The 21341-nt window shown below is 37.4% G+C and overlaps 1 protein-coding gene across 2 annotated transcripts in view; it reads right to left on the reverse strand.

Annotated features, from left to right (window-relative positions):
• The window catches only part of DMD (dystrophin), a 2057113-nt gene that overhangs the window by 1969838 nt on the left and 65934 nt on the right, over nucleotides 1-21341 (reverse strand). The window contains exon 1 of one of the 2 annotated variants that reach the window (XM_041741335.1): nucleotides 1788-2545. The exons of the other annotated variant lie outside the window; for it this stretch is intronic. Coding sequence (XP_041597269.1) covers nucleotides 1788-1806 — 19 coding nt within the window. The 5' untranslated portion in view covers nucleotides 1807-2545. Of the gene's footprint in view, nucleotides 1-1787; nucleotides 2546-21341 lie in introns of those variants that run through there. 2 annotated transcript variants of the gene reach the window in all.

Here is a 21341-nt window from a genome sequence, read left to right on the forward strand (position 1 = left end):
CCTTTTAGAAATGCAAATTCTTGGGCCACACCTCAGAAGGATGGGATCAGAAACTCTGGTGGTGAGGCCCAGCAAGCCATATTTTAACAGGCTCTCTCTCACAACACAGGGAGAGCCACTGTGCCCCTCTACCTTCTTCCGGAGTTTTTCCGAAGATCAAAGGAGAAAAATTATGTCATGGGGTTTTGAAGGAAACAAATAAATAAATCCAGGACTATGTAAGCATAATTTATTAAATAGGTCAAGGATTGTTTTTAACTTATTTTTCTGTTTCTCTATTTCCTCCTTAGTTTGTACATGCATTTAAAGATAATCTCAGCAGTGTCAGCAAGCTTGGTGGCATAGTTCAAGCTGTGAGGGTTCAATAAATAGGTCGGTAAACATTGCAAATCAACACAGCTTTTGATGAAATGTCAGGCAAGACAGAGCTGAGCTATATTCGGCTCAGCTTGAATTCATAAACCATTAACTGGCCTCTGTACTTCCAGGACAATCTGTCTGATGAATAAAACACAAATAGAAAAAATAATAAAAAAAATCTTTAGAAAGAGATTAGTAAAAGGCAATCTTTAAGTGAGAAATGGCAACCACTTAGTTCAGAGCAAATGAGAGAGAAGTCTTGCAAACGTGGGTAGCTTTCCTTACAGATCAAGTTATGGGACAGCGTGGGATCAAAATATACTTTTTAACTTTGGACTCTTTACCTCATATATATTCATAATTTTAAAAAAGCTTTTAAAAATCCTACTTCTTAAAAAAAAAAAATAAATAAATAAAAATCCTACTTCTTTAGCTCTGCCCTGCCCCCAAAACTAGACATCTTCCTTATGACAGAAAAACTTGTCAGCAGAGATAGGAATATTAACAAAATTGCCCTAATTTAGGAATTAACGTACTTGTAATATACAGTTTGTATATACCGATAACAAATCTTTCCAGATTTGGAATTTTAGGATCTCTTAAAATTAAAAAAAAAATATCCCACAGGTTAACATGACTATTCATAACTCCTTTTTACTTTACTTAAGAGCTAGCATTTCTCAGTAAATGTTGAACCTTTAAAATCATTCTTAAATATTTCAGGTAAGTAGGCAGCCTGGAATCATTGTTTACCACTGGCAGCCCAGTTTACTTCCTAATAAGCTGTGAGTATCTGATCATGTCTCAATTACTCTTCACAACAATCCATATTATTTTCCTTTTCTTTGACAAAAGAAATTTCTTAAAACTATATATATATATAAAGAAACTATATATAGATACATAAATACATATATATATATTATATATATATCTCACATAGGTGTTTCTATTGTTAAGACATAAATTCTTCACATTAGTTTTCTATTGAGTTCATGGATTTAGCCTAGGTCCCGAGAAACTGAATTTGAAGTAGAAATATTATTGTTTATTGGTTAAGGTCTAGGTCTAGGTCATTAAGTTTTTTTTTTCCTTGTCATTTCATATCAGAAATAATTTTCGATTCCTCTAAAGACCAGGTTCACAAAAGCCATAACCCAAAAAGTAGAGTCTGGGCCCCTTGTTATTTCAGCGCTTTTCATTATGGTATAGGTTGCTGATGTCAAGCCCCTTCCCCTCCTTTTCTCACAACAAAAGTCCTAATTTAACTTTTAGAGAAAGCCATAGGGAAGAGGAGGGATCCAAATTTACCCTAGAGGCTGCAAACTGACCCAAGAAGTCACCTCTGGGGACGCCTGCTTCCGAATGCTTGTGGCATTTATCATTCTTCTGAATGGCTGTGGCATTTATCTGCAGCTTTTACTCACCAGATGAGACCTCAGACATTTCAAATTCTGCGGTGGCTGGCTACACCTTCATAGGAAAGCTTTTTGCTGATTTCCCTGTTGGTACTTTTCTCTTACACATTCTATGGGGTCTGAGAAACCTGGAGGTAGAGTCATAGCCAAGCACAGATAAAGCCGGTACATAATCTCTGCCCAGCTTCACAAAAGCAGACAAACGCACAATCTTTTTGCACCTGTTTCTTCCACTCTGGTTGCCGTGCAGAGTGAGTTGATCTTTACGGATTCACAGGGAGCCTTTTGCAAACACTCCCCTCTCACAGCAATGGTTTCTTCCCTCACAGGCTCAATCTACCTGATTACGTTCCCTTCTAATCAGTAACCTCCGTTTCTGTAGTAATAAGTGTGCCGGCTGCTGTATATAGGCTTTCTTGGAGACTGAAGCAGAAACCAGAGAGCAGAATTAAAGGAGCTGATGATTATGAGGACACCTGTATTTTTGTCTAGCCTTCATGTGAACTCGGCAGCGCACTCATTTATGCAAACACATTATGAAAGAGAGCAGAAAGGAGGGCACAGAAAGGAGAGCCTGGACCTATAAAGTTGTGCACCTGTGAGACGCTGGGCTGGGGGAGAAAGCAAGTCCAACAGTGTCCAGTGGTGCTAAAAACACATCCGAACTTCCTATGAAAATGTCAAAATAGAAGTGATCGACATCCAAATACCTCCCTCCAGACAGACTTTAAAAAATCAGTTCTCCAATCTCCAACAGATTTACACCAAATACAAGCCACGATGCAGAAGTTCATTCCCAAAGCTCCAGAGGGAGATAGATGCCTGACGACCTTAGGCAAAGATCCACCCCTCTAAACTCTGCTTTTTTAAATACAAGAAATAATATGAGTAACTTACTTGAGATTATATTTGAAGATAAACCTTCAATTCTGCTTCTTGCAAGTATAGAACGGTGTCAGCCTTGTGTAATGACTGTTTACCCAGAGCATAAGATTGAAGTGGATTTTCAGATTAAAAATAAAACTCTTAAGTACGTCAATCCCCATCTGATCAAAGCACATAAACTAATTTTTTTCAAGTGCTTCATTAACAATATACCCAGGAAAAGCTGCATTTCTCTCAGTTTTCTTTAAAGAGGAAGTTGTTAAAATGTTTGAAGTCCACATAAAGAGACCCAGAAAAATAGTTAGGGCTGTTTCTATTCTACCTTATGTGGACTCAGGGCCTGACTCAAGGCCCGGCAAATGGTAAACTCCCAATACGTGTTTGTTTAAAGTGAACAAACGCAGACAACATAAAGGGTCATTGTCATTGCCACTTATATTTTAAATAGCCGAGGTCTGTCCTTACCTTATTTTTAAACAAGCCACTGTTTCCCAGGGCTTCCAAGGAAATTAAGTCCTACTGTTTTCTTTACTAGAGCATGTTTTGCAATTACAACCATGTGCTATGATGGAAGTAAGTTACAGTGTGAGTGATCTTTTTTCCCATGCTCCCTTTTCTACTCTCAATTTCCAGATGTGGAAATTTCATTTGACGAGAACAGGAGGTGTTGGTGGGGAAAAGCTCATTAATCGTACCATATCCCCTTGCCTACAAAGAGTACTGCATCCAAATTACAGAAGAACCAAAGAAACCTTGTAGAATGAGTATATAATTAGCAGTGCTGCTAAGTGAATGGAAATGGAGGTTGCCTAACTTAATTAACTGTAATCATTACTCACTGTCGTCCTGCTTAGAAAGATTAGTTGAGGGTATTTCTTCCGCAGTACCCCATTAGACATTTCTACTTCCGTCTTAATGTGAAAACGATTATGCTACAAAGACAGTACTGTCATACCCTTTCAATCAGACATAAACTTTACTGAACAAGTCCTATTCCATGTCTTAGCTCAGGGAGCGGATCTGGAACAATGAGAAAATATTTTGTGTGGTGGGAGTTAGGGAAATTAAAAAAACAAAGATAATTATAGAAGTGAGTGGCTCGAAGAGAAAATAAAAGGAAGCCTATAGAGGTGTTTCTATAAAGAAACTAGCTCTTGGCCAAGGAGGAGGGAAGTAACAGATTATGACTGAAAAGGGAAAATTAAAGATAACACAGTATTGAATAGGCGGCACCATGGTTTAGTTGGTCACACATGCACAACAATGCAGGGTGTCCAAGGTAGCTTGAAGGACACTGTGATTAAGGACTGCTTTCCTATAATTTATTATTGTTTTTTTTTTTTTTTTGTAAAGACAACACTTGCATCTGGAAAGCATTTATCCTTTTGAATTAATGAAAACCACCTCATGTTCACACCTAGAAAGAACCTTCACAGGGATCCAAGACTAGGAATGCCGTGATGGCAGCACCGACAGTGTTTTGCTTTGTTTGCCTTCTACCCACTGGTGCTCAGAAAGTTCACAGCAACTCTGATTGTATGTTTCCTGAGTCCATTTTGCTGTTCTAGAAATTAAGCTGAGTCCAGCATTACCCTTCAAGAATCTCTTCAGCAAGCCTGCAATGTTGACAGAGTTATTTATCATTATGCCCATTTTATAGGCCAGGAGGCTGGAGCTTGGTTGGAGAGGTTTCCCAGTCACCTTGTTAATAACAAATGGCTAAGACCCCAGCTCTGCCTGACTCGCTAGTGCAGCATCTCAAAAGGCAATGTGCATCAACAGTCATCTAAGCACCTTGGTAAATGGCAGCTACTGAGTCCGTCTTTGCAGGTGAGGCCAGAGACTCTGCATTTCTAACACGCTTCTGGATGCTGCTGCCACTGCCGGCTTATGAACCATGCACACGTTGGGTAGCAAGGCTTTAGGCAAGTGATTCTCCACCTTTGCTGATACTAGAACCGCCTGGGGATCTTTCAACCCTCCCCATGCCCAAGCTGCTCTTCATCTTATTAAAAGAAGAATCTCTATGAGTGAGCCTCCAGTTTCTCATGCAGCCAAGTTTGGGAATACGTCCCCACAGACCTGCTGTTGTTATGACAGGTGTGCGTCAGAATCAAGTGAAGAGTCAGTACAGAACACAGAGGCTCAAGTTCATTAAAGGAAGGAGAAGACTTGGCCTTCACAGTGTTAACGTAGTTCCCCAGCTGATTTTGCCACCTACCCAAGTTTGAGAACCACTCCCTAGCCCATGCTCTTACAAATCAATCAGCTGTGTGCTGTCGTGAACATTTTTAAGTTTGATGAGACTTCTTCCTTGCTAAAAATCCCTGAGCTTCTCAAGCCACAACATCCCCATCCACAGACATATTAACACACACGCACACACACAAACTCTTTCATGGATCAGTGTCTCCATTATACACTCATGAGTGTTTTGCCTTTTTTTTTTTTTTTTGCTTATTATAGTCAGGTGCACATTAAATCTATTACTTTGTCAGTACTTTGGTGGAAAGCATATCCAAGTTAGAGGACATTGGCTTTATGCCCATGGTAGCTATATAATTAAAAGTAATCGATTTTGAAAAAGGATATGGTAAGTTGAAATGAATACAAAGAAATGATCCCTGAGCTCAATAACAGCAGCACAATGTATCATCCTGTGGTTAAAACCCACTTCATAAATGATCCTCAACTCTTCTTCAAGGGCCTGCGAAGATGAGGGTCATTTTGAGTAGTGACACATTTTGGCTTCAGGGGAGTTTTAGCAGGAGTGCTGTCAGATTATATCTCGTTAAACATTTTTGTTGGCAGTGAAGGGAAAATGTGAGCATTATTAGAAATGTAATTAGTGGAGTACAAATTTCACTTCCTTACAGCTCCTAAGAGCACATAGTTATGATAAAATTTATTTGAATATTTCCCTTAACATTATTTCAGAATGCCAAGCTATTAGTTTCAATGAGGACTACCAGGGCCACTGGTAATAGCTCTGGGTATGGTGTCCTGCACAAAGGTGCTTGAGACAGGAGGATGAGTAGGGGTGGAAATCTGTACCCTTCCTCCACCCACCCATCCTTGTGAACCTGGTATAGGTCACAGTGTGCTTTCTCAAAAAAAAAAAAACTAGTTCTCCTCTGGGCTGGGAGGTGGGGCTCCTTTGTCTAATTTTCAGAGCACCATTTAAACTAGCAGCAGCTCCGTGGATAGCATGGTACAATGGAAAATGTTTGGGGTTGCGCCTGGCAGGCATTAGGAACTAACAGTATATCCTAAGGCAACTTGTTTAAACTTTCAGCATCACTAGATGTTCTGCCTAAAAAAGAGCATGGCAACATGAACACAGAGATTCAAAGCTCAGGCTCTGTAGTGAAAGCAGATTAAACAGTGCTTAAATTCCAATTCTGCTTATGTGCTAGCTATGTAAACTGGGGTGTGTCATGTAAGGCACGTTTTCATTATCTGTAAAATGGGCATAATATTAATTCTAGCTTCCTAAGGGAATTGTTTGGAGCAACTGCAAGGTGTTTAGCACAGCTCCTGATGCAGTTAGTGCCAAATAAATAGTAGCCACTATTTATCAACAACAATAATAAGATGATAATAACTCACATTTCCCAAGGCTTTGGAGGAAATTAAATGATGCATACAAAATAAGACTGCACTGAGAAACACTGCAATGCTGATAGAGATGGGATTTATTCCTTTTAGTAATATATTTTTTCCATATCTTAATTTTAAAGAAATAGCAGTGGGAATTAAGCAAGGAGTACAGGTGTCAAGGATCTGGCCATAATAACTGTTCTGGGAGGTGATAACCCACAGAGGCAAACCTAATGCCTATATATGGTGGTGGGAACCTAAATATACAATTTATCAGGGAACAGTGTGGACTCTGAATGCATTGGTCTAAAACCAGAACTTCAATAACCTGGCAATGTACTGAATAAATTGGAAGTAATCCCATTAAATCTTTGTCTCTGGAGTTATTATTCCCAATAATCACATTTTTAAAACCACCACCTTGAAAATCATGTTTCCTGAGGTTGCCTCCAAGTAGCAGTAAGCTACCCATCTCCTATTATAAAAAGAAAAATGAGACCAGCCTGTAAACATATTACCCATCACAGGGCCTGAAAGTGCAGGCTGGGAGGCATTATAGCTCAATGGAAGTCAATTTAAAATAAGGGGTTATAGAGCTTTCTCTACAAGTGTAAAGGATCCCTACCATAACTGTTCTGCAGTAACCCTGGAAAGGTATACTTTTGTTCAAACTGTGCTACAATTTCAACTTATCTCCTAGGGAAGGACTTTAGTTTTGGTCGTTAAGTTCATGGAAAGCCAAGTCTTTTTTGGCTCCTTCCATCAGCTCCTTTATAGTTTCTGTAATCACATCACTGTGGTGAACGTATGCATCTCTGCTTACTTATGATGTTAAGCACAAATCTTCATGGCCCATTTATTTATTAGTATCATTCTTTTCCTTTGTCTCTATGTCTTTTCCACGGAGTGACACCAACTTTAAAAAAAAATGCAGGTAACGATGTACTCAGTACTGCTGGAGTATTTGCTTTTAGAAGTCAGGGAGGATAAAAAGTGATCAAGTTGTTTCTTGCAGGTGATCAGTGATCATTTTCCCATCTAATGACCAAAAAAAAAAAATCATTTTACTGTTGGAACTGTATATAAAGAAATTTTGCACAGAAATCTCGCCACATGGAATATCTCCAAGTATTAAGTTTTCATATAAACTTGAACATCCGGAAGAACTTGAGCCAACCTGGGAGCTATTATTTCACTCAGCCCCCTTCATCAAACACAGCTCAGATCGACCTTCCTTTACCTTTAAGCTTTTCTCAATGAACTGAGTAATGGAATCTTGAGGGACACCTTTAAACCCAGCAGTAGAAGCAAAAACCTTCCCCACTGATAAGCAAAAGGATATTTCTGGCAACCAAACCCATCCACTATAGGAGGTATATATCTAACTCAGGCGCCCTTCAATTAAATGCTAGTCAGAAACCCCTGAAGGCAACAGTAAGGGCTTAGAGCAAAATAAAAAGACCACAGACATACTGCAGAAGATCCAGTCTCAGAGAATGGTCTGCTTACCACTCGGCCCTGAGAGTATTTGGAAATTTCCTAAAACATTTAAAACCTCAGTGGCTCTAAGGCCTGGGAAAAACCATTTAGCAAACCCATTCATTTATAACTGAGACTGTTATCCAACAGAATTGATTCTTCTTATGATCGGCATTTGGTTAATGGCATGCCCGTGTATCACACCACCTATATAAGAGCACTGTAATATATGCTGCTTAACATCATAAAATCCTTAGAAGTGATAAAATCAATCTAGTTAAGTAGGTACAGCCCTGGTCTTTACAAATACCCACAGGTCTATAATGCTGTTCAAATTTACCCTCTTAAAACACCAGTTTCCTCATATTACCTACCCTGATTATTATAACCATAACTCTTGATAGGACTTTTTCAGCCATTGTCAAAATTTTATCACCTCTCATTCCTCAACACACCAATCTGTCTTCTACCTAAACACACTACTTTATAGGGATCTTCCTCCATTAGATTAGAAAATAGTTAGGAATAGACTGGCTTCATATTTCCCTACTCCCTATTGTCTCCTAGCATTGTTCCTGGAACATACTGATTGAACAGCAAATACTCATTGCATATTTCACATTGATAAGTACACCTGTGGTGTCCAATACCCACTTATTTAAATACATATTAAAGTCACAAAACCTGGTACACCAGGTTTTTTTTTTTTGTAAATATGCTAGATTATTTCCATAGTGAAAAATACAAAGCAAGCTAAATCTCCATCAAATAGGAGTTACAATAATTCTGGTACATCCAGTAGACAGATTTATAGGCAACCAATAAAAATCTTCTTCTTACAGAATATTTAAAAATATTGGGAAAAATGTGGTATATTAAGTGTATTAAAGCAGCTTAACAAAACTGGGTGTGTGTTAAGTAAAAAGGCATTATTTCTCGGTGGATAAAAACCTGGGCTCTAAGCCTGATTGCTTGGTTAGAATCCTGGCTCCATTCAAGGCTATCATGGTCTTCGTGATGAGTTACTGTACTTTCTTATTGCACCAATTTCTTTATTTTAAAAATAATATAATAATAGTACGTAGAGATTATTGCGAGGGTATAGCTGAGTAATATTTAATGTTGAAATTGCCTGGTGTATATAAAATGCTCAGTAAATGTTAGTCATCGTTACACAGTCCTCAGCAGAACTGTATGTAGCAAAAGTTAACACTAGTTACTCCTGAATCTTAAACTTATGGGCAAGTACTACTTTCATTGTGTCCTTCTCTATTCTGCTGTAGACAACGAGCATCCATTATTTGTTATTGTAAAAGGAAAATCAATTCTGGTTCCTTTTAAAATATGCAAAATGCTCATGGAAGAGAACATAGGTAAAATGTACACACATGTACGGAAAGCACACTTGCCAGGGTGGGGGGGCTGAAAACAACTACTGGCATCAGAAGCAGAACGTTGCCTGCAAAACAGTAGATGTAGTTCTCCAACTCCATTGTATTTCACTAAGAATAATAATTTCCAAGTTCTCGCACATAGACTTGCAACGCTTGAGAAAAAAAGCCCTGTAGAAATCTCTTTCCTATAATTCTTAACCTTATCAATTATATGAATCGTCTGCAGGGGAGATAGCTGACTCCTTCCTTAAAGTTCATGAGAAGTAGGGTTCATACTATCTTTCTGTTTTCTCTCAAGACTTAAAATGCAGTGGGAGTGAAAGAAATAAACCATACTTAGACAAAGTGTGCTATGTTTTCCAATCATTTCAACTTAGCATGAGAACTGTTAGCCTAATAGAATGAGATACTGAGAAACATCATCAGAAACATTTAAGCATAAAATAAAGTTTTTTTTCGGGGTGGGAGAGGACGGCAGGGAAGAGTGAGGAAAAGTGAGATTCGAGCCTAAAATTTCACTGGCAGAAAACAAATTAAGAAGTGAAATGTGAGATAGCAGAAAGTCTGATGTAATTTTGGAGCATTCAAACTCAATTATTTCAAAAAACACTCAATTATTACTTCAACCTTTCAGCAAGTCTATCCTTAGCATCCAAGTAAGCCCAGGTGAAATCACTTTGTTCATATATGTAATTACAACATTTCTTATTTCTTGTTTTTTAATGAACTGCTTCCTTTTCCTTGATGTCTTTCAGGGGAAAAATTGTGCCTTGTGCCTCTTCTTATTTCAAGCAATGCCTGTATATAGTAAGCGCTCGATAATTTCTTCATGAATAATATATGTTCAGTAAGGAGGCAGAAAGAAATGATTTTCTTTTGCAATGAACTAAGAGACGGAGGCCTGAAAAAATGCAGACATGAGCAAGAAGAGAAAATGGATGAACACAAGATAATAATGTCAGGACTTTTTATCAACATCAATAATTCTAATCTCTATATAGTACCATTAATGAATGCAGTATGTTACATTCATATAAAAAGTTGATTTCCAAAGCATTGGCACAATGAAAATAGTTAAGATTGTCCTTAATATGCGAGAAGCAGCATTGTGATTTTCATGCATTATGTCACTCCTCACAGCAACCCTATGAAATAGGGACTATTATTAACTCCATTTTACACATCAAGAAACTGAGGAAAAGAGGTTAAGTGACCCACCCAAGAGCATAGAGATAAGATGAAAAGGAGTTGAATTTCAAACTCAGAAGGTCTGGCTTTGGAGTCTGCCCTTTTAACCACTATATTCTGGAAGGCTTTTCTACATTCCTTCCATTTACATATGCGTCAACCCCCTATCTCTTTATTAAAAAATCCCTTGAGCTAGATAAAATAAATGTTACCATTACCTGTTTGACAGGGAGAAACATCAGACAGAGGTGACTTGGCCTGACCACTCAGCTATTTACTGGCAGGCAAATCTTCTTTGGGGATTAATTGATATTCTGATGGCACTCGCACTGTCCTATCCCTAATTCCCAGCATTGGGAGCTATTTCCCAGGAACATGTTCTGCAGCTGGAAGGAGGCATAAACACCTCACCAGCCTACATTGCAGTTGTGTGACTCAATGCCTTTGCTACCTCTTTCTGAATACGTCTATTTTAATTCTTTTCTCCCCCATTCTTTAATCCAGTCTAACTTCACTTTACTTATGTTTTTAAGAGAAAAATACGTATTCTTGCCTTGGAGAAAAGCCATGAGCTTCCTTTTCCTCCTGGGAGGGATTATTGGCATTTGGAGGCCTTCTCTGTGAGCATTCCACACCCCTTTTTAGAGCTGTTCTTCACCATTTTTACTGGTCCTCATAACATTTCCCCTTTTCTTGCTGCCTCCTGACATCACTCTGTTGCTATTTCTTGTTCTTTGATGTTTCCCATATCTAACTGCCCTGATTCTCACCTCTACTTTCTGTCACATTTGCCCCTCTGCTGTGATTTGTTTCCTAGCTGGCAGGCTGGCGACCAAAGGAACAGCATCATTGCTCATTGTGCTTCTCTGGCTTACTCATGAAATCACAAGCAGCCTCCTTCCTACATAAAATTCCCAGTTTGAGCTGGAAGAGAAATAGCCATTAGGGAAGCATATGCTTTGTAGAAATAGGAACTGCTGGGCTCCCAGCTTCTTCCTGAGCCTATCAGCTTTTCGGGATAGTGGCATAGTTCAACTTTCGAAAGGGCAGGACGAGAGCCTTATATATCACATTTTTGCTGTCAATAGTTAAGAGCTATTGCTCTGTGTTGAAAGCATCGTGGTTACACTCTTGAGTCAGAGGTCACTCATTTCATTAATGAGGTCTTCGGATGGTGTCCTGAAATGGTAGCAAGTGTCTGTGAATTCTAAGTGGGTTTGTCCAGCAAGCATATTGCCAGTGTATATGGTAAGTAGTCATTTGCTTCTAATATTATTTGCGTTAGTCTCAACATTTTAGATTGTTTTTGTGAGGGAGAGTGTGGAGTTTGAGCATCTGTCCTAATCTGGGGTCGAAAAGAAAAAAAAGCGGCTGCTTTTCCAGTACCCTTTCTAGGTTTTTCTGAATGGTGCAGAGTTGCTTGGGAGGAAGAAAATGTTGCTATTTCAATGGAATCTTTCAGACGCTAATTTGATTGAACATAAAATTTTAGTGGAAATCACCTCAGATTTGTGCAGACATTTGGATATTTTCCTTATCTCAGACAGTAACTACTATGACTTTAGACAAATGGCTCCATCTTCTGAGTCTCAGCTTTCTAATCTATAAAATAAGGGGGTTGAACTACATAGCTTTGAAGGTCCCATCTAGATTTAGCACTCTCTATGATTTATATCTATTTACTTATGAAACACCAGCCCTGTGAAACATACATTTATACAATTATAGAGATGAACACTCAGGATTCCATTTAATAGAATTTCCCCTGACACAACTGCTGTACTGCACTGCTAATGGTTACTTTCCCCTGAGATAAGTAAGCTATCCCACAAACACTAATGGGAGTGACCCCAAAAGGTTTCCCAATAGGAATTCAGGAAACTTGACAAATAAGAAACAACAACAAAAATCAAACAAAATCTAGGCTGTGGCCTACAGACTGAATAAATCTACAAGTTCTGATTTGCTTGTGGCTCCCTCATCTCAAATTACTTATATCTATAACTGGAGATATAGATCTATCTCCAAACATTGGTATCCTTCCCCCTAGGTAATGATAATAGTAATTGTAAAGTATCAGACGATGCTCTCCACATCCTGTACACCTTTGAAAAGATAAAATTTCTTTCCATCAAATCTACAAAGCAGGTATCTCATGACTCATTTTAAAAATAAAGAGGGGCGGAAGAGGCTAAGTGACTTGCTTATGGCCACAGCTGTTAAATAGCAGCACTATTTGAACTCAGCACCGTCTCCAGAATCCATGCATCTAAAAACTCTCTTTTCTAACATGGTTGTGTTCATCTCTTTTCTCGCTTGCCTGTCTACTGTGAGATGAACAGCATGATTCAGCAGAAGACCTGTTGGAATCAGGAATACAGCCCTACGTTGCAGGGTAGAACACTCTCAGACTCCATCTTTCTGAATAGTATTTTCAGCGTGACCTCAAGACTGGTCAAACATTTTATTTATTTTATTTTATTTTATAATTTTATTTTATTAAGATTTTATTTATTTATTCACAAGACACACACACACACACACACACACACACACAGAGGAAGAGACACAGGCAGAGGGAGAAGCAGGCTCCATGCAGGGAGCCCGACATGGGACTTGATCCCAGGACTCCAGGATCATGCCCTGGGTCAAAGGCAGGCTCTAAACTGCTGAGCCACCCAGGGATCCCTGGTCAAACATTTTAAATGAGTAATGACATATTTCCTGATATTTTCTCCAATATCATGCATGTGTCTGAACCAAAGGGGCTGACCTGTGTACTCAGAATGTAAAACCAATACTACAAATGAAGAACACTCTTGGAGATTGGCCGTGTAGCATGACAGTTAACACATTTTATTTATTTATTTTTTAAAGATTCTATTCACTTTTTCATAAGAAACACAGAGACAGAGGCAGAGACATAGGCAGAAGGAGAAGCAGGCTCCCTGCACTGAGCCTGATGTGGGACTCGATCCCAGGACCCTGGGATCACGACCTGAGCCGAAGGCAGATGCTCAACCACTGAGCCACCCAAGTGTCCCAACAAATTTTAAATATCTGGTTTTCAGAAGACATGAAGATCTTCAAACAAGTGTAAGAGCCTCAACGGTACTCAGTCTGATCAGAGAGGTGGAGTTGTATAAACTTTGCTAAGGAGACTCAACAGAAACTCACTTGTCAGACTTCCTAAGTTGCATGACACTGTATTCATGTTCTTCTAGTCACACCCACGTAAAATTCGATAGGCTCAAAGAACTCCACATGTAACTAGCTGCTCTCTAGGTTGGTAAACAAGCAAGCAGCAAATCTACCAAATCAATTTAGTGAGTATCATTTAAACAGTACACATTCCCTCAAAAGTGGGGCACGACACAGGAAATTAATTTATTGCCGTGATAGCACAACATTTAATTATCTAATATGAGCACCTAAAATCTCATGCTGTGTGTACAAATCTGCACACACCCATTTTAACAGCAAGAGCATAAACTTTTCAAAGTGAAATGCCTAAACGGTTTTTAAAGATTACTTTCGCTAAGGTGAAATCTGGTCAGAAAATGAAAATGTAGGCCTTTCAGTGGGTGAAAATGCCAACTTGTCATTTTTAATCCTGAATAATCGGAATTTCAGTGATTTGAGCAGCATGCCATCATCCAATGTCATCTAGCACAGCATAGAGCTTTTGTGTGAAATAGACCAAACAAAAGGTGTGTTTTTTTTTTAATTACATAACTGACTAATTCTTGGACACTCCCCCCACCAACCACATAGAAATCATTTAAATGGTTCACAGCAACCCCAAACGAAATGAAACTGCATTCTGGACTCCTTAATTTGTCACCTTTCAGAGATAAGGTTAACGGAATTAAGTTAACCATAAAGATTATTATAAATTGAATGCTGTATCCTTAGATGACTGAGGTAATTTAATGCATTTCAATAAATATGAGGTTGGGAAACATAAAAGGAAAATTTATAGTACAATTTAAACAGTCTCTTTCCACATCTCTTGTGCATGCTACAGCATAGCCCCTGATGTTTGTAAACTCACAAATATTGTTGAATGGAAAGGATAGGGGCCCCGCTTTTTGAAAGAAATTGGAGTTGAATGCTCAATAAAATATTGGGAACATTCTATGGAATGAAACTCATTTCCAGGTGATTCAGCTATGAAACATTTAAAAATATCAATAGAGGGAAAGTACATAAAGAAGCTAATCATAGGACAAGTGACATAATAGTGATTATTTTTATTAGCATCCTAATTATCAAGGTTAGGTCCACAAACCAAAAGAAACTTTTATTTATTTATTTTTTTTACTATTTTCAGAGAGATATGTTCTATCTTTGTACTTTTATATATATATTTTTTTAATTTTTTTTTAATTTATGATAGGCACACAGTGAGAGAGAGAGAGGCAGAGACACAGGCAGAGGGAGAAGCAGGCTCCATGCACTGGGAGCCCGATGTGGGATTCGATCCCGGGTCTCCAGGATCACGCCCTGGGCCAAAGGCAGGCGCCAAACCGCTGCGCCACCCAGGGATCCCTGTACTTTTATATATATTAACTAGAACACAGTATCTATCAACTTGATCTTTAAATTAGAACAACTTTTTTTTGTTGTGAACATTACAATTTTATAAAGGGAAAGGTAGTGATGATGATGATGATGATGATGATATTAATATTGGGTATCACAGAAACTGTGCTCAATACTTTTCTTATGGCATCTTATGAAGTGATTACTATGATGATAGGTTTATATATAAGGAAATTGAGTTCTAGAAAGGTTACATAACTAGTTTAAGGTTATACTGCTAGAAAGTGAGGGTAAGTTTAAATTTAGATTATTCCAAAGCTGTATTCTAAGCTTATTCTTTTGACTGCAGCAATATATTATCTTCCTTTACCAAGAGAATAATAGAACACAGTGTCCAAAACCTAGAATTCCTTTCATGCCTTATCTTTAGAGGGCTGATGACAACGTTTGCAAGAAAACTGTTGTCAAAGGCCTTGTTGTTGATAGTTTTAATAAAAGGGAAAAGGTCTTTGATACTTCCCTATTACTTAGTGTGTTGCATTTTGTTGACATCTATGATCCATATGTATAAAGCCTTTTAGAAAAGTGTTTTTTGGTACCACTTACTCCTTCTATCTTTGTACACATTTATCCCAATAAAGTGAATAATAAGAATATGGGAAAAGAAACACAGATGTTACAAAAAAAAAAAAGAATACTAGCTTTAAAAAATAAGCAAGAAAATGCAACTTGACACCAAAACAAATTAATTTGAAGACTAGAATAAATCCTATATCCCATGACATAGAATCTAAATGAAATGGTGAGGGTATAAGCATTACTATGTATATGCATATTATTGTTTTCATGTATGTTATATATTGAAGAGTGTGCTTAAGATATTAGGTAGTTTGTAAACAGATTACAAAAACACTATTCCAAAATTTACTTGTCTCTCTACCCCTCTCAATAATTTTAGAATATTTTAGAACATTAAAGTATACAAGTCAGTCATATTTCGTATATTCTGAGTTTTACAACTGTCACAACTAATTAATGCTGAACATTTTTATCCACTTGAGAAAGAAACCTCATACCCATTAGCAGTCATTCTCCATTTTTTGCTTCCCTAGACCCTGGAAGCTACTCATCTACATTGTGTCTGTATTGATTTGCCTAGTCTGGACATTTCACATGAATCTCATGATTTTTAAAATTTCATAAATTGAGATTAACATGTCTACAGAAAATATCTAATATGTTTTGAATACCTAATATGTAAGGGCTGGCAGCCTTACAAAGCACTTTTTTTTTCTGTTCTCAAAAAAAAATGAAACTATTTAGCACTCATTAGTGACAAAATAATTCCAAAAAATAGAATAAGAGGTGAAGAAAACAAATATATACTAAAAAAATATATATATTTTAATCTTTAAGAGACTTTCTTTTTTGTCTTTTAAAATCCTTTAATGGATTTTATCTTTGTAACTTTAATAGTTTTAGGTTCACAGCAAAACTGAGCAGATAGTATAGAGACCTTTCATATACCCCTAACCCCACCTTCTCCCATTATCAAATCCCCCATCAGAATGGTACATTTGTTGCGAGTGATAAGCCTACACTGACACATCACAATCACCCAAAGTCCGTGGTTTATCTTAATGTTCACTCTTGCTCTTGTACATTTTAGGAGTTTGGATAAATGTATAAGGACATATATCCATCATTATAGTACCATACGGAATATTTTCACTGCCCTAAAAATGCTCTATGCCCTGTCTATTCATCCCCAACCATGTTAATTCCTAGCAACCTGAAATCTTTTTAGATTCTCACAGCTTTGCTTTTTCCAAAATGTCATATAGTCGAAACCAAATAATATGTAGTCTTTTCAGATTGGCTTCTTTCACTTAGTAATATGCATTTAAGTTTCCTCTGCTTTCTTTTACGGCTTGATAGCTCTTTTTTTGAGATATAAATAATATTCCATTGTCTAGACAGATTATTTATCCATTCAATTACTGAAGGACATCTTAGTTGCTTCTAAGTTTTGGCAATTATGAATAAAGCCTCTATAAACATCCATGTTCAGGTTTTTTTCATGGAATAAATTTTCATTTCCTTTGGGTAAATACCAAGGAGTGCTACTGCTGGACTATATGGTAAAAGTATGTTTTGTAAAAAAACAGCCAAATTGTCTCGCAAAATAACTATACCATTTCAGATTCCTATCATCCATGAATGAGAATTCCTGCTGTTGCCTATCCTCACCAGCATTGGGTGGTATCAGTGTTTTAGATTTTGGCTGTTCTAATAGGTGTGAAGTGGGATCTCATTTTTTTTTTTAATTTGCATTTCCCTGATGACCTATGTGTATCTGTCACCTGTATATCCTCTCTGGTGGGGTCTCTTAAGATCTTTTTGGTGGGTCTTTGGCACATTTTTTTAAATCAGGCTGTTTATTTACAAAGCACTTTTCACGCATTAGTTCATGTAAATCCTCATAACAAAGGTAGAGGATAATCACCATTAATATCCATTTACAGAGGCTGATGGAAAAACTAAGATGAGTAAGTTTAAGAATTCCTAGGACCACAAAGTTACAAATGTAGGTACCAGGATTGAAATGGAGGCCCTGATCATAGGCATCATTTGAATGGTAACTTTATTCCGTCGCCTTCTCTGTGTGTCTTTCTTGCTCTTACCTGTTACTGTTTTAGAGCCAGATGAGGTGCTCACAGCAGCCTCTACAAGGGTATCTGGGCATAGATAATTAACAGTAGTTCTATCAGCAGAAACAGTTCTATCTTTACATGAGGAATGTAGGGGATGACCAGGCACATATATTATTTCATTGAACACAAATTAATAAAACTTAAAAATCTTCCTTTTCCCTCTCATCTTTCTCTTATCCATAATTTTTCTGGTTGTCAATCATGAAATACTGAGGTCTTATATCAAAACCAGGAAAATTAAGAAGAACTTGCATTTTGACTTGAATAAAGAAATTCTAGTAAAATATAATTACTTTTAAAAAGAATTACTTTAAATATATAGGTGTATAGAAATGCACATAAAGAAACACTTGATTATTTTATATAACCTTACATTTCTTTGATTCATAGCATGCATTGCATTTTTCTCGGACCCAAGATTATTTTAAGAGGAAGGTCCAGAATGGTATTTGGCATATTCCCCTTTTCAAATGCCCTGCTGATATTTGTAATTATGAACTGAATAATTTGTACTGGGTTAGTAAATGTTTAAATACATTGCTAAAAATTGTGAAAGTATTCATTTAACTATGCTTTTTTTTCTTTTTGGTCTTTAAATTTATAGCCAACAAGTATGCAATTTTTAAGTAGAATAACACACACCAGGGAGTAATATTTGAAATGACTGTGAATTTTGGTCTCTGGATATTCTTGGCCTTTGCTCATATGATTCACCACACCTTCTAGGCATGCAATTATCTCTTAACATCTCACAACCTGTCATGCAGTATGCCATTTCTTAAATGAGAATATGCCCCGAGCATCATTATATACTTAGCTCTTAATAATTTTAATAGAAGCATCAACTAATAGTTTCTGATGGGCAAAAATATAAATGTTACCGTTTAAAATAGATTTTTCTTTCTGTAATAAAACCCAAATCCTCATATTCTATTCATAACTGGAATGATCCTTTAAGATTATTGAACTCCCATAATTAAATTGTAGAAGTTAAAATATGTCCAACTTAAAATTCAACCTAGCACTCAAAGCCGTATATAAAAAGTGTGTATTGCATTTGTTTTACTGCATCTGCTGGGGAATGCACCACAAAATCCTTTATAGATATTCAGATGAGTCAACTCCACTAGAAATGAAGAAGGAATGTAGCTAATCTTGGGCTTTCATTGGTTTGATTACTATTTCAACTTGAAATGGCTGTATGATAATTAGTGGGTGTGGAACAACCAGTACTGCTCAAGGAGCAATTGCCTTTACTGAAAAACAAAGTTTTCAAGAAGCAATGTAAACTCCAAGAGACAATTGATTTAGTCTCACACACCTCCCAGCCATAGTTTTAAAAGCAGCAGATGTGCTAAAAAGCCAATGAGAAGATGGTTAATATTTCTTAGAGTTTGAGAAGGAATAGAATCTCTAAAACCTGACTGCCCATATTATGCCTGATGATTTATTGCAGTGTATAATCTATACAAACATCCCAATCTGGGAATTTTTCATATCAGGAAAGTATTTAAACCCTTAAAATATAGTAAATTTAAATTTAAAAAGTGATGGGTTTTGTTTCAAAGAGAACAAAAAGAATATGTTTCTTAGAGATTGAAGTAGAAGTGTTTATAATTATGCTAGGTTATGATTACTCTATGAGAATGACATTCATTCCTAAATAATATACTACTACAGCTTTATGATTTTAAATGTCTGGGCAGACATGTGAGTGATAATTACAAATGAGGTTAATGTGAAATAGAAACAATGAATGGAATTATTACACTACCATCTGTCTCTTTTAGTTTTTTTTTAATAAATTTATTTTTTATTGGTGCTCAATTTGCCAACATATAGAATAACACCCAGTGCTCATCCCATCAAGTGCCCCTCTCAGTGCTCGTCACCCAGTCACCCCCACTCCCCGCCCAACTCCCCTTCCACCACCCCTAGTTTGTTTCCCAGAGTTAGGAGTCTCTCGTGTTCTGTCTCCCTTTCTGATATTTCCCACTCATTTTTTCTCCTTTCCCCTCTATTCCCTTTCACTATTTTTTATATTCCCCAAATGAATGAGACCATATAATGTTTGTCCTTCTCCGATGGACTTATTTCACTCAGCATAATACCCTCCAGTTCCATCCACGTCGAAGCAAATGGTGGGTATTTGTCATTTCTAATGGCTGAGGAATATCCCATTGTATACATAGACCACAGCTTCTTTATCCATTCATCTTTCCATGGACACCGAGGCTCCTTCCACAGTTTGGCTATTGTGGCCATTGCTGCTAGAAATATTGGGGTGCAGGTGTCCCAGCGTTTCATTGCATCTGCATCTTTGGGGTAAATCCCCAGCAGTGCAATTGCTGGGTCTTAGGGCAGATCTATTTTTAACTCTTTGAGGAACCCCACACAGTTTTCCAGAGTGGCTGCACCAGTTCACATTCCCACCAACAGTGCAAGAGGGTTCCCCTTTCTCCACATCCTCTCCAACATTTGTTGTTTCCTGTCTTGTTAATTTTCCCCATTCTCACTGACGTGAGGTGGTATCTCATTGTGATTTTGATTTGTATTTCCCTGATGGCAAGTGATGCAGAGCATTTTCTCATGTGCATGTTGGCCATGTCTATGTCTTCCTCTGTGAGATTTCTCTTCATGTCTTTTGCCCATTTCATGATTGGATTGTTTGTTTCTTTGCTGTTGAGTTTAATAAGTTCTTTATAGATCTTGGAAACTAGCCCTTTGTCTGATATGTCATTTGCAAATACCTTCTCCCATTCTGTAGGTTGTCTTTTAGTTTTGTTGACTGTTTCTTTTGCTGGGCAGAAGCTTCTTATCTTGATGAAGTCCCAATAGTTCATTTTTGCTTTTGTTTCTCTTGCTTTCGTGGATGTATCTTGCAAGAAGTTACTGTGGCCGAGTTCAAAAAGGGTGTTGCCTGTGTTCTCCTCTAGGATTTTGATGGATTCTTGTCTCACATTTAGATCTTTCATCCATTTTGAGTTTATCTTTGTGTATGGTGCAAGAGAGTGGTCTAGTTTCATTTTTCTACATGTGGATGTCCAATTTTCCCAACACCATTTATTGAAGAGACTGTCTTTTTTCCAGTGGATAGTCTTTCCTCCTTTGTTGAATATTAGTTGACCATAAAGTTGAGGGTCCACTTCTGGATTCTCTACTCTGTTCCATTGATCTATGTGTCTGTTTTTGTGCCAGTACCACACTGTCTTGATGACCACAGCTTTGCAGTACAACCTGAAATCTGGCATTGTGATGCCCCCAGCTATGGTTTTCTTTTTTAAAATTCCCCTGGCTATTCGGGGTCTTTTCTGATTCCACACAAATCTTAAGATGATTTGTTCCAACTCTCTGAACAAAGTCCATGGTATTTTGATAGGGATTGCATTAAACGTGTAAATTGCCCTGGGTAACATTGACATTTTCACAATATTAATTCTGCCAATCCATGAGCATGGAATATTTTTCCATCTCTTTGTGTCTTCCTCCATTTCTTTCAGAAGAAGTGTTCTGTAGTTTTTAGGGTATAGATCCTTTACCTCTTTGGTTAGGTTTATTCCTAGGTATCTTATGCTTTTGGGTGCAATTGTAAATGGAATTGACTCCTTAATTTCTCTTTCTTCAGTCTCATTGTTAGTGTATAGAAATGCCACTGATAAAAAAAAAAAAAAAAAAAAAAAAAAAAAAGAAATGCCACTGACTTCTGGGCATTGATTTTGTATCCTGCCACACTGCCAAATTGCTGTATGAGTTCTAGC

Source organism: Vulpes lagopus, chromosome X (genome assembly GCF_018345385.1).
Source record: "Vulpes lagopus strain Blue_001 chromosome X, ASM1834538v1, whole genome shotgun sequence".
Taxonomy (NCBI): domain Eukaryota; kingdom Metazoa; phylum Chordata; class Mammalia; order Carnivora; family Canidae; genus Vulpes; species Vulpes lagopus.